The following is a 13,949-nucleotide window of genomic DNA, read 5'->3' as shown; positions in this document are numbered from 1 at the left end:
ATCTGCAGGTGCCATGGCCTTACAACAGCAGTGTGTACTCTATATATATATATATATATATATATATATATATATATATTTTTTTTTTTTTTTTTTCAAACTATTCGCCATTTCCCGCGTTAGCGAGGTAGCGTTAAGAACAGAGAACTGGGCCACTGAGGGAATATCCTCATCTGGCCCCCTTCTCTGTTCCTTCTTTTGGAAAATTAAAAAAAATTGAGAGGGGAGGATTTCCAGCCCCCCGCTCCCTCCCCTTTTAGTTGCCTTCTACGACACGCAGGGAATACGTGGGAAGTATTCTTTCTCCCCTATCCCCAGGATATATATATATATATATATATATATATATATATATATATATATATATATATATATATATATATAAAATGTGTGGAAGTCGAGAACATTATCCCGGAAAGCAAAAATGGGTATGTTTGAAGGAATAGTAGTTCCAACAATGTTGTATGGTTGCGAGGCGTGGGCTATGGATAGAGTTGTGCGCAGGAGGATGGATGTGCTGGAAATGAGATGTTTGAGGACAATGTGTGGTGTGAGGTGGTTTGATCGAGTAAGCAACGTAAGGGTAAGAGAGATGTGTGGAAATAAAAAGAGCGTGGTTGAGAGAGCAGAAGAGGGTGTTTTGAAATGGTTTGGGCACATGGAGAGAATGAGTGAGGAAAGATTGACCAAGAGGATATATGTGTCGGAGGTGGAGGGAACGAGGAGAAGAGGGAGACCAAATTGGAGGTGGAAAGATGGAGTGAAAAGGATTTTGTGTGATCGGGGCCTGAACATGCAGGAGGGTGAAAGGAGGGCAAGGAATAGAGTGAATTGGAGCGATGTGGTATACAGGGGTTGACGTGCTGTCAGTGGATTGAATCAAGGCATGTGAAGCGTCTGGGGTAAACCATGGAAGGCTGTGTAGGTATGTATATTTGCGTGTGTGGACGTGTGTATGTACATGTGTATGGGGGGGGTTGGGCCATTTCTTTCGTCTGTTTCCTTGCGCTACCTCGCAAACGCGGGAGACAGCGACAAAGTATAAAAAAAAAAAAAAAAAAAAAAAAAAATATATATATATATCCTCCCCTCCTTGTATTTTTTTTAACTTTCTAAAATGGGAAACAGAAGAAGGAGTCACGCGGGGAGTGCTCATCCTCCTCGAAGGCTCAGATTGGGGTGCCTAAATGTGTGTGGATGTAACCAAGATGTGAAAAAAGGAGAGATAGGTAGTATGTTTGAGGAAAGGAACCTGGATGTTTTGGCTCTGAGTGAAACGAAGCTCAAGGGTAAAGGGGAAGAGTGGTTTGGGAATGTCTTGGGAGTAAAGTCAGGGGTTAGTGAGAGGACAGGAGCAAGGGAAGGAGTAGCAGTACTCCTGAAACAGGAGTAGTGGAAGTATGTGATAGAATGTAAGAAAGTAAATTCTCGATTAATATGGGTAAAACTGAAAGTTGATGGAGAGAGATGGGTGATTATTGGTGCATATGCACCTGGGCATGAGAAGAAAGATCATGAGAGGCAAGTGTTTTGGGAGCAGCTGAATGAGTGTGTTAGTGGTTTTGATGCACGAGACCAGGTTATAGTGTTGGGTGATTTGAATGCAAAGGTGAGTAATGTGGCAGTTGAGGGAATAATTGGTATACATGCGGTGTTCAGTGTTGTAAATGGAAATGGTGAAGAGCTTGTAGATTTATGTGCTGAAAAAGGACTGATGATTGGGAATACCTGGTTTAAAAAGCGAGATATACATAAGTATACTTATGTAAGTAGGAGAGATGGCCAGAGAGCGTTATTGGATTACGTGTTAATTGACAGGCGCGCGAAAGAGAGACTTTTGGATGTTAATGTGCTGAGAGGTGCAACTGGAGGGATGTCTGATCATTAACTTGTGGAGGCTAAGGTGAAGATTTGTATGGGTTTTCAGAAAAGAAGAGTGAATGTTGGGGTGAAGAGGGTGGTGAGAGTAAGTGAGCTTGGGAAGGAGACTTGTGTGAGGAAGTACCAGGAGAGACTGAGTACAGAATGGAAAAAGGTGAGAACAATGGAAGTAAGGGGAGTGGGGGAGGAATGGGATGTATTTAGGGAATCAGTGATGGATTGCGCAAAAGATGCTTGTGGCATGAGAAGAGTGGGAGGTGGGTTGATTAGAAAGGGTAGTGAGTGGTGGGATGAAGAAGTAAGAGTATTAGTGAAAGAGAAGAGAGAGGCATTTGGACGATTTTTGCAGGGAAAAAATGAAATTGAGTGGGAGACGTATAAAAGAAAGAGACAGGAGGTCAAGAGAAAGGTGCAAGAGGTGAAAAAAAGGGCAAATGAGAGTTGGGGTGAGAGAGTATCATTAAATTTTAGGGAGAATAAAAAGATGTTATGGAAGGAGGTAAATAAAGTGCGTAAGACAAGGGAGCAAATGGGAACTTCAGTGAAGGGCGCAAGTGGGGAGGTGATAACAAGTAGTGGTGATGTGAGAAGGAGATGGAGTGAGTATTTTGAAGGTTTGTTGAATGTGTTTGATGATAGAGTGGCAGATATAGGGTGTTTTGGTCGAGGTGGTGTGCAAAGTGCGAGGGTTAGGGAAAATGAATTGGTAAACAGAGAAGACGTAGTAAAAGCTTTGCGGAAGATGAAAGCCGGCAAGGCAGCAGGTTTGGATGGTATTGCAGTGGAATTTATTAAAAAAGGGGGTGACTGTATTGTTGACTGGTTGGTAAGGTTATTTAATGTATGTATGACTCATGGTGAGGTGCCTGAGGATTGGCGGAATGCGTGCATAGTGCCATTGTACAAAGACAAAGGGGATAAGAGTGAGTGCTCAAATTACAGAGGTATAAGTTTGTTGAGTATTCCTGGTAAATTATATGGGAGGGTATTGATTGAGAGGGTGAAGGCATGTACAGAGCATCAGATTGGGGAAGAGCAGTGTGGTTTCAGAAGTGGTAGAGGATGTGTGGATCAGGTGTTTGCTTTGAAGAATGTATGTGAGAAATACTTAGAAAAGCAAATGGATTTGTATGTAGCATTTATGGATCTGGAGAAGGCATATGATAGAGTTGATAGAGATGCTCTGTGGAAGGTATTAAGAATATATGGTGTGGGAGGCAAGTTGTTAGAAGCAGTGAAAAGTTTTTATCGAGGATGTAAGGCATGTGTACGTGTAGGACGAGAGGAAAGTGATTGGTTCTCAGTGAATGTAGGTTTGCGGCAGGGGTGTGTGATGTCTCCATGGTTGTTTAATTTGTTTATGGATGGGGTTGTTAGGGAGGTGAATGCAAGAGTTTTGGAAAGAGGGGCAAGTATGAAGTCTGTTGGGGATGAGAGAGCTTGGGAAGTGAGTCAGTTGTTGTTCGCTGATGATACAGCGCTGGTGGCTGATTCATGTGAGAAACTGCAGAAGCTGGTGACTGAGTTTGGTAAAGTGTGTGAAAGAAGAAAGTTAAGAGTAAATGTGAATAAGAGCAAGGTTATTAGGTACAGTAGGGTTGAGGGTCAATTCAATTGGGAGGTGAGTTTGAATGGAGAAAAACTGGAGGAAGTGAAGTGTTTTAGATATCTGGGAGTGGATCTGGCAGCGGATGGAACCATGGAAGCGGAAGTAGATCATAGGGTGGGGGAGGGGGCGAAAATTCTGGGAGCCTTGAAGAATGTGTGGAAGTCGAGAACATTATCTCGGAGAGCAAAAATGGGTATGTTTGAAGGAATAGTGGTTCCAACAATGTTGTATGGTTGCGAGGCGTGGACTATGGATAGAGTTGTGCGCAGGAGGATGGATGTGCTGGAAATGAGATGTTTGAGGACAATGTGTGGTGTGAGGTGGTTTGATCGAGTAAGTAACGTAAGGGTAAGAGAGATGTGTGGAAATAAAAAGAGCGTGGTTGAGAGAGCAGAAGAGGGTGTTTTGAAATGGTTTGGTCACATGGAGAGAATGAGTGAGGAAAGATTGACCAAGAGGATATATGTGTCGGAGGTGGAGGGAACGAGGAGAAGAGGGAGACCAAATTGGAGGTGGAAAGATGGAGTGAAAAAGATTTTGTGTGATCGGGGCCTGAACATGCAGGAGGGTGAAAGGAGGGCAAAGAATAGAGTGAATTGGAGCGATGTGGTATACCGGGGTTGACGTGCTGTCAGTGGATTGAATCAAGGCATGTGTATGGGGGTGGGTTGGGCCATTTCTTTCGTCTGTTTCCTTGCGCTACCTCGCAAACGCGGGAGACAGCGACAAAGCAAAAAAAAAAAAAAAAACATATATATATATATATATATATATATATATATATATATTTATATATATATATCATCCCTGGGGATAGGGGAGAAAGAATACTTCCCACGTATTCCCTGCGTGTCGTAGAAGGCGACTAAAAGGGGAGGGAGCGGGTGGCTGGAAATCCTCCCCTCTCGTTTTTTTCAATTTTCCAAAAGAAGGAACAGAGAAGGGGGCCAGGTGAGGATGTTCCCTCAAAGGCCTATTCCTCTGTTCTTAACGCTACCTCGCTGACGTGGGAAATGGCGAATAGTACGAAAGAAAAGAAAAAAGAATATATATATATATATATATATATATATATATATATATATATATATATATATATATTTTTTTTTTTTAACTATTCGTCATTTCCCGCATTAGCGAGGTAGCTTTAAGAACAGAGGACTGGGCCTTTTTTGGAATATCCTCACCTGGCCCCCTTCTGTTCCTTCTTTTGGAGAAAAAAAAAAAAAAAAAAAAACGAGAGAGGAGGATTTCCAGCCCCCCGCTCCCTCCCCTTTAGTCGCCTTTTACGACACGCAGGGAATACGTGGGAAATATTCTTAATCCCCTATCCCCAGGGATATATATATATATATATATATATATATATATATATATATATATATATATATATATATATATATCATGGAAATCATGTTTTAAGCAGAATGCACACTGTGCTTGAGCCTGCCTTAGTATAAAGACAGACTATGATATTCGCCATGCAAGACTAATCTTTACCCTATGCATTCCAACCCGTGTTGTTGCAAAGGTTAGTGGAGGCGAGTGTCCCACCAGCTGAGCTGCATCGAATCGAGGAAAGTACATATGTTATTCAACTTACTGATCATCCTGACCAAAAAGATATGACAGAATAAAGAAATATTATACTGTATTATGATTTAATCAAGGCATGTGAAGCGTCTGGGGTAAACCATGGAAAGCTGTGTAGGTATGTATACTTGCGTGTGTGGACGTATGTATATACATGTGTATGGGGGGGTTGGGCCATTTCTTTCGTCTGTTTCCTTGCGCTACCTCGCAAACGCGGGAGACAGCGACAAAGTATAATAAAAATAAAAAATTATGATAATTAGGTGATACTCAAATTAACATATGATCTAAGCTTTTACCTTCACCATGAAACCCTTCTAAGGATGAACTGGCCACCGTTGCTTGTACTAAGGGTTACATTCCTAGAAAATGTCAGCTTAAGTGAATATGTTTACATGGTAAGAAGAAGGCTCCTTTTCCAGATGATGCCAATGTCACCACTTGATGAAAATTCTGTACCAAATGTTCATGCATACACAAATGATAGTTTTACAACAAAATACTGCAATTGATAATGAATAAATCATATCATTACTAATAATAACTAGATAATATATAAAACAATGTTAGAAAATAAAAATCTAAGTGGATGGATGAAGGAAAGAACATGGTAGCCTCCCCATCTGACTCCTATTATCCACATAAGGCTGATAAAAGCCCCTCTCGATCCACATCCTATTTCTTAAACCACACCCCACACCTCATCTCTTGATCCAATTCCCACATTTTGATACACGAACCACATCCAATCTCTTTTCCCCATATCCCACAAACCCTCTCTTGAGCCACACCCTACGACTTGATCCACATCCCACATCTTGATCTACACCCTCCTCATCTCGATCTGCATCCCACAGCAGTGCGCTTAATCCATACTCTACATTCCTTAATGATTCACAGCACCTCTTATGATCTGCAACCTACACCAACTCAAAATTCCCAATGTTAAATTTCTAATACTAAGATTTTTTTCCTTTCACCTTTCTCTTCTTTTTCAAAGGCTGTGTTAGTTCAAGTTCTTCCAATCTTTCACGATAGGTCAAGTGTTCTACTCACCCAGTCTTACTACTAAAGTGCTTGTGGGTTCTCTCTAGCTGATTAATATCAACTAGTTCAGGTGATAAAATAAAGGAGTTATATGTGTACTTAATATTTTCATACTTGGCTTTCTATCTCCCATACTCCGGAGCTATATGGTCATCAGTCAAACAAATAAAAGCAAACAAGTTGGAGAAAACTCAAAAACACTTCACAGGCAAAACTGATGGACTGGAACAAATGAACTATCATGAGATGTTGAATGAACTTAAATTTTTCAGCCTAAAAAGAGAAAGATATATTCATGTATGGCAACTACCATAGGCCATTAAGAATAATGTTTCAAACCTGAAGACAACTCAGCATGGAAAACATTAGAGAAAACTAGATACCAGGATTAGGTTGAGGTCAATCCATGACCAACCTTGGACAGACAACTATGTAACGTAGATGGTGATGGAGAGGAACAGTATTATTCAACAAACAAGGCCTGTGGTGACTCCTATTTGTTAACCCTACCATTCTGGCAAAATCTTGTCATAAGGTTTTGTAAGTAGCCAAAGTTCTAAGCACCCCAAGCTCACTACCACGCTTGATGGTAAAATTTTCAATTTGGTCTTCAAATTCTAGCTTCTTTATTTATGAGAGTGACAGAAAGGTTTCTTTAAATGGAAAGTAAATTGCTAAGAGTTAACAAATGATCTCTAATATCAATCAGCAATACTTCAACACATTAGAAACTTCCTTGTACAGTAATAAAAACTAGTTCCTTCAACTTAATGTTTTGCTAAAAAAAAACTGCAGGATGAAAATATGCAAGTCATTACATACAGCACAAGAGTTATATACACCACTAATCGGCAAACGCTATAAAATAGTAGTCATTGAGAATATACATGGTGAATATATATATTCAATAAAGATATTGCTCACCTCTTTGTGGACTGCTGGAATGTGATGCACTCCTAGCAATGCAGCTCATACTTCTTGTCACATTGGCTACATGACCTGAAGTTCGAGAGCCTTGTCGGGATCCTGTTCGACTAGGTAGCTGAGAAGCACTGCTGCAACGAGGATGTGATGGACAACGATTACTAGGTTGAAGACCATATCTACCATCTTGCGGAGACTTAACACGTGATGCTGGCTTGTGATAATGAGGCGGTGCACTGTGGTCTCCATGCGAAGCTGACCTTTCCATCTGAACTGGCAGCCTACTGACCCTGGGCGAGAGCCTGTGACTAGAATGAATGCCAGCTGTACTAGTATGTGAAGGTGATGCATGATGAATGACTGATGGCTGAACCAGACGAGAAGTTCTGCCTTTATGAGACACAGCACGAGATTTAGTATCCTGTTGTATTCTTGATCCAGTTGGAGATGGTCTTTTTTCTGATGTCTTTGTTGCCACAGCTGGTCGTGGTCGATCTTCAATATTTCTGTCAAATGAAAAATGGAGTAAAACTCTAATCATTTAGTCTGTTTCATAATGTTATTATTACTCTATACAATACTAATGAAATGCATTTGGGAACAGGCATCATGGATATATATAGATAGACAGACAGATAGCCTTAAGGATGTGATTGATGAAAATCTAGCATCTTTGCAATAAACTCACCTTCACATCACATCTGTATTAAAGTCTTTTCCTATACACTGTATCATATTTCATCCAAACTTATTAAATAATTTAAGTGGCCAAAGACACTAAGTAAGCCCTCCTCCTTACCAGATATCAACTTTTCAACCCTCCTTTTCTAGTTTCTTCTTTTCTTACTCTTGTTAACTCTCATAAACTTAAAATCAATAGACACTGCAACTCATCCTACTGTTTCATCCATCCTTCATACCAATAAAACTGTACACTCTTTTAAAAACTCCATCAGTATCTTAAAGCTTTCTGTCAAGTCTGACAGAATAAAAATTTCATCTATGAGACACTCCTCTCACATGCATTGCTCTCACCCTCCTTCAGCTGTCCAACTTATAAAAAGCAACTTCTCTTATCTACTATATTTACCTGAGTATCACCAACCCTCTATTCTAAGCTACTGGGAGAGTTTTTGACATTTCATGAGAAAACATCAAAATCATCTTCACATTCAAATTTACTCTTATATACTTCTTTCCCCTTGAATATAGCAAATATCAATGACTCTCACTCATTTTTTTAAGAATGTTGGCAAAAAATGTAACAAAAAATACACTAAAACCACTGAAAAGTATTAAAAATACATTAAAGAAATTTAGACGAGAAAACAAGAATGAGCAGTATGACACAGTACTGTTCTTTGTCGCAGTGACTAAGATGAAGTGGTAATGGTGGTGACCAAAGGGAGTCAATTTTAAGTGCTGTAACTATAGCACTTAGCAATAGCATTTAGTCTTCTCGGTGTAAATTTTTAAACTCTTTGACAGTAAATACAAACTTTAAAGCCAATCATTAAAACCTGAAATTTAAGTCTGTCCATCTGTGTTGCAATTTACAGTCCCCTGGTTCTATGGAGGCACATGTATCAAAACTGAATAAAATACTTTCTTGAATTTTATGTTAAATACTTTTAGAATCACTTTTGAGCTATGCATAAGTAAATATTCAGTTGTTCACTATCTAAACTTTCACTTTCATATAAAGTTCTATAAGAAATGTCTTTTTAATAGTTTTCTTTAACACCTGTTAAACACTTACTCAGTATGTTCACCAAATAAGCAGTCTCTTTGCTCCTCTGTCCATCTTTATGTGATTTTTATTGGTCTGTCTATAAGCAGCTACCTATTTTCACTAGTTTCTACAGTACAAGGAGGGACCTCTACTTCTGTTGAGGCCCATATTTTGAGCGTTGTCGTCATTCAACTTTTTAATTTCTTTAAGCTGCCAGAATTTTCACTCTCAATGCTTAGCTTGTTCTACCCATGACATTAACACTTTTAAGGCAGCTTCTCCACAACATTTCTTGCTCTGTTTCTTGTTAAGTTTACAGACATTTCTAGTAGCTACAGGGAACTTCAAAAAGAAAAAGACATGCCACAGAGCTTTTTTTTTTTTTTCAAAAGGCCTTGCAACTTCTTCACACCCAGTTAAAACAGTCAGTGAATCAGATAATTTTGTAGATGAACACCCAAGTGCCCCTCTCTTTTTAGTCAAATCTAACCCCCTCCACCATAATATCAAGCTCTCATCACCAAATTTTCAGGTAAGTTTTCCAGTCATATCACATAAAGGATGTTCTCTTTTTAGGTAAATTAATACAGTTACCAAGATTTTTTTTGTGTGTGTGTATTTTTTTGGCCTTCATTCTTCCTTTTTAATTATCATGACTGTGAGGAATTGGTGTGGTGACTGGTGGGGTGGAGATGGTGGTGTCAGAGATGATTGTGCTGAAGTGGTGGTGGTGGTGGTAGAGATGACTGTGATGAGGTGGTTGTGGTAGAGGCCACTACTAGAGGAATTTTCATGACACCGTATTCTACTGTAAGTAGTATCCCTCACATTTGCAACTTTTTGAAGAAAAAATGAGTCTTATTATCTAAAAATACAGCATATAAACAATAAATCTATATCTAAACAATGTTCAATAAAGACAATCCTTTCCCTCCATACAGTAGAAATCTTGTCCCATTCTAACAAAAAGTATATAACATAGACATCAAGGTGACTGGCTGTGGTTTTGTGCTCAGATTCTCAATATGGAATGTTAATGCTTGGACTTTTGAAAATTTTTGAGTTTGGAGGTTGTCATCACATACCAGTGGAAAACAGTATGAGAATGTCAAATAACTCTAAACTCCAGTACACTGACTACAGTGCTTCATTTGCATCCATACCATACAATGATTACCACTGCTAGCACAATCAAATATTGGATCAAAGAGGTGTAAAGGTAAACATGTAGGGGTATCATGCTTTGTTGGCTATTTGATGATTCAGCTTCCAGACCTAGATATCAGCTGATATATTGTAGTGTTGTTCATAAACATGTACTCAGAACCACTCACTCTACTTTCTAAAAGCTCAAATCACCTGATGCCTTCCTGCCTGGGGGAATACCAACACATTCTCAAAAATGATGTAATTAAACTAGTTGTTGGTGCTTCTTGCCTATTCTTATTTCTGGATGAGCTGGTGTGTGTTGGTGAAGATCGAAAGGTGCTTGACTTTTGTCGTTCTTGCTCCATTTGCCATAGTTGTCGGTCTCTACGAATGAAGGCCATCTGTTCCTGAACAGTAAGGACAACAAATACCCGACGAATCCTCTCTCGAGCAAGTCCCTCCTGAGGACAATTACGCTAACCTTAGCAAATAATTCAAAATAAACTTTACCATCATACACACAGAATTTCAAAAAAACAAAACATCCACATACTGTATGCCACAAATCAACATTTATAAAGGCAAGGGTACATATAACTAATCTTAGATCACCAATAATGCACCTAAATTATAGGGATGAAACTATTTTCTACACACACAAAAAAAAGCATTGGGGTTAACCTCTAACCATAATTCTTATTTACACATCGAAGCTTTGGAACTCTCTACCTTCTCATGTCTTTCCCAATAACTATGACATAGCACATTCCAAAAGACAGGTTTTTCACTTTCTCCAAAATTCGTAAATACTTTCCCTTGTCTTTCCCTTTTCCGTTTCATTATTCTCTCTATACTTCAAATAAAAACTAACCTTGATGTGAACTTTTGTCCGTGACTGGAGCCTTAGAAAAAATGGAATATGTCATATTCTACCACTTTAGATAAGAGGCATTTCTGAGACTATACTAAAGTAATATTATCAATCATCTGAGAAAAACTTAAGTAAAAAAGTCTGACTAGGGCCTTCATTTTAAGCATTCTTGCAAATACTTGAAGGTAATGTGGAAAGCAAGAGAGACCATACAAATGGGTGCTAATGCTAAGGTTCAATTTCCTGGACTGACAGTAAAAAAAGAAAGATTGTCAAGCAAGAAAAATATTGAATAATGTAAATGACCAGCATATTATCATTTCCATAAGTATTATAAACCCCAAGCTCCCTTCCCAAGGAGCCCTGCAGTTTCAAGGCTGTAGCAGTGAAAGGATGGATTCCTTTGGAGTGAGAAGTTCACTGATGAGATTATAGCCTAATGATACAACCACGTCAAAAGTGACTTTTCTCTTGGGGCATATCCACAAGCAGATGGAGACCATTAACACCATAATAATGTTGACCCTATCTATGTAAATTTCAATGAAATTAGTAGGAATACCATGAACAAACAAACAGAAAACACTTAAAAGTTACAATCAGTATGGAGAATCTTATCTGCATTCACAAAAAAAAGTTCATGAAATCATTCTGACAAAATTAAAGATTCCTTTAAATCTAATAGTTAGCAATAAAATTTTTCTCATGCATAACTATAAAAGTATCCTTTACTGAGATCCTGATGTTTACATTAGCATCATGTGCCTAATACCAAATCTTTCACCACATGCTGAAGACTTCTGCATGATACTGCTTACTACATGATCTGAGTATGAAAAGTATGAGTAACAATGTAAATGATACAGCTAGGGATATGAAGGCTATTAAACAGAGTAGTGAAATATAATATCAGCCATAACGGTTAAGCAACCTTCTGGGGACCAGTGAAAAATTTTCTCTACATCCTCTGTTAACCTCTATGACCATTCTAGAACATTCATGAGTGAAGCAACCAATCATAGGACACAAGATGCATGAGCATTTAACTAAACAAGCATGTTCTGAATTTCATAAATCAGTTGCTTCTCAAGCTACATGAAATGTTCTGTGCATATTATATTTGGCCAAGGCCATTTATAAGCTTTTTTTTCTTCTGCTACCAGAGTACATTTCAAAGTAGATAATTTTTTTACTTTTACCCAAGTAAATTTCAGGAATGGCACTGAGTGGGAGGCTGGAAATCCTCTCCTTCCATTTTTAATTTTCCAAAAGAAGGAACAGAGAAGGGGTCCAAGTGAGGATATTCTCTCTAAGGCAAAGTCCTGCGTTCTTAAAGCTACCTTGCTAACGTGGAAAATGGCAAATATGTATGAAAAAAAAAAAATAGATGACAGCAGCATGTGTGGATGTGTACATGTGTATATATATGTCTGTGTATGTATATATATGTATACGGTTAAATGTATAGGTACATATGTATATGTGCGTGTGTGGGAGTCTATGTATGTACATGTGTGAGTATAATAAGAAATAATTTATTCCCTGGGGATAGGGGAGAAAGAATACTTCCCACGTATTCCCTGCGTGTCATAGAAGGCGACTAAAAGGGAAGGGAGCGGGGGGGGCTGGAAATCCTCCCCTCTCGTTTTTTTTTTTTTTTTTTAATTTTCCAAAAGAAGGAACAGAGAAGAGGGCCAGGTGAGGATATTCCCTCAAAGGCCCAGTCCTCTGTTCTTAACGCTACCTCGCTATCGCGGGAAATAGCGAATAGTATGAAAAAAAAAAAAAAAAAAATTATGAACAATAATTATCTATATCTATCTTATTATACTTTGTCACTGTCTCCTGCATTAGTGACGTAGCGCAAGAAAACAGACGAAAGAATGGCCCAACCCACCCACATACACATGCATATACATACACGTCCACATACACACATATACATACCTATATATTTCAACATATACATATATATACATACACAGACATATACATATATACACATGTACATAATTCATACTTGCTGCCTTTATTAATAATATATATATATTATCCCTGGTGACAGGGGAGGAAGAATACTTCTCACGTATTCCCTGTGCGTCATAGAAGGCGACTAAAAGGGGAGGGAGTGGAGGGCTGGAAATCCTCCCCTCTCGTTCTTTTACTTTTCCAAAAGAAAAAAAGGAACAGAGAAGGGGGTCAAGTGAGGATATTCCCTCAAATTTATTCCTCTGTTCTTAATGCTACCTCGCAGATGTGGGAAATAGCGAATATGTATGAAGAAAAAGAAACATATGTTTTGGTGCATTATACATGACAACTAGAGACTGAGTGTGAACGAATGTGGCCTCTGTTGTCTTTTCCTAGTGCTGCCTTGCGCGCATGTGGGGGGAGGGGATTGTCATTTCATGTGTGGCTGGGTGGCGACGGGAATGAATAAAGGCAGCAAGTAAGAATTATGTATATGTGCATATGTCTGTGTTTGTATATATATGTATACGTTGAAATGTATAGGTATGTATATGTGCGTGTGTGGACGTGTATGTATATACATGTGTATGTGGGTGGGTTGGGCCACTCTTTTGTCTGTTTCCTTGTGCTACCTCGCTGACACGGGAGACAGCGACAAGGTATAATAAAAATAATAAAAAAATATATATATTGGTATTGCAGTGGAATTTATTAAAAAAGGGGGTAACTGTATTATTGACTGGTTGGTAAGGTTATTTAATGTATGTACGACTCATGGTGAGGTGCCTGAGGATTGGCGGAATGCGTGCATAGTGTCATTGTACAAAGGCAAAGGGGATAAGAGTGAGTGCTCAAATTACAGAGGTATAAGTTTGTTGAGTATTCCTGGTAAATTATATGGGAGGGTATTGATTGAGAGGGTGAAGGCATGTACAGAACATCAGATTGGGGAAGAGCAGTGTGGTTTCAGAAGTGGTAGAGGATGTGTGGATCAGGTGTTTGCTTTGAAGAATGTATGTGAGAAATACTTAGAAAAGCAAATGGATTTGTATGTAGCATTTATGGATCTGGAGAAGGCATATGATAGAGTTGACAGAGATGCTCTGTGGAAGGTATGAAGAATATATGGTGTGGGAGGCAAGTTGTTAGAAGCAGTGAAAAGTTTTTATCGA

General features: G+C 38.8%; 1 protein-coding gene across 5 annotated transcripts in view; it reads right to left on the bottom strand.

The window, feature by feature from the left end:
* The window catches only part of LOC139751216 (uncharacterized), a 60,834-nt gene that overhangs the window by 6,737 nt on the left and 40,148 nt on the right, over nucleotides 1–13,949 (bottom strand). For 4 of the 5 annotated variants that reach the window (XM_071666410.1, XM_071666409.1, XM_071666408.1 and 1 more), the window contains 2 exons: nucleotides 10,146–10,396; nucleotides 7,055–7,560 (listed from right to left, as the gene is read on the bottom strand). In XM_071666410.1, coding sequence (XP_071522511.1) covers nucleotides 7,055–7,560; nucleotides 10,146–10,396 — 757 coding nt within the window. The remainder of the gene's footprint in view (nucleotides 1–7,054; nucleotides 7,561–10,145; nucleotides 10,397–13,949) is intronic. The other variant, XM_071666411.1, reaches the window with a different exon arrangement.

This window comes from Panulirus ornatus, chromosome 11 (genome assembly GCF_036320965.1).
Source record: "Panulirus ornatus isolate Po-2019 chromosome 11, ASM3632096v1, whole genome shotgun sequence".
NCBI lineage: Eukaryota > Metazoa > Arthropoda > Malacostraca > Decapoda > Palinuridae > Panulirus > Panulirus ornatus.
The sequence above is the reverse complement of the archived record's forward strand: the minus strand, read 5'-3'. Positions and strand labels throughout refer to the sequence as shown.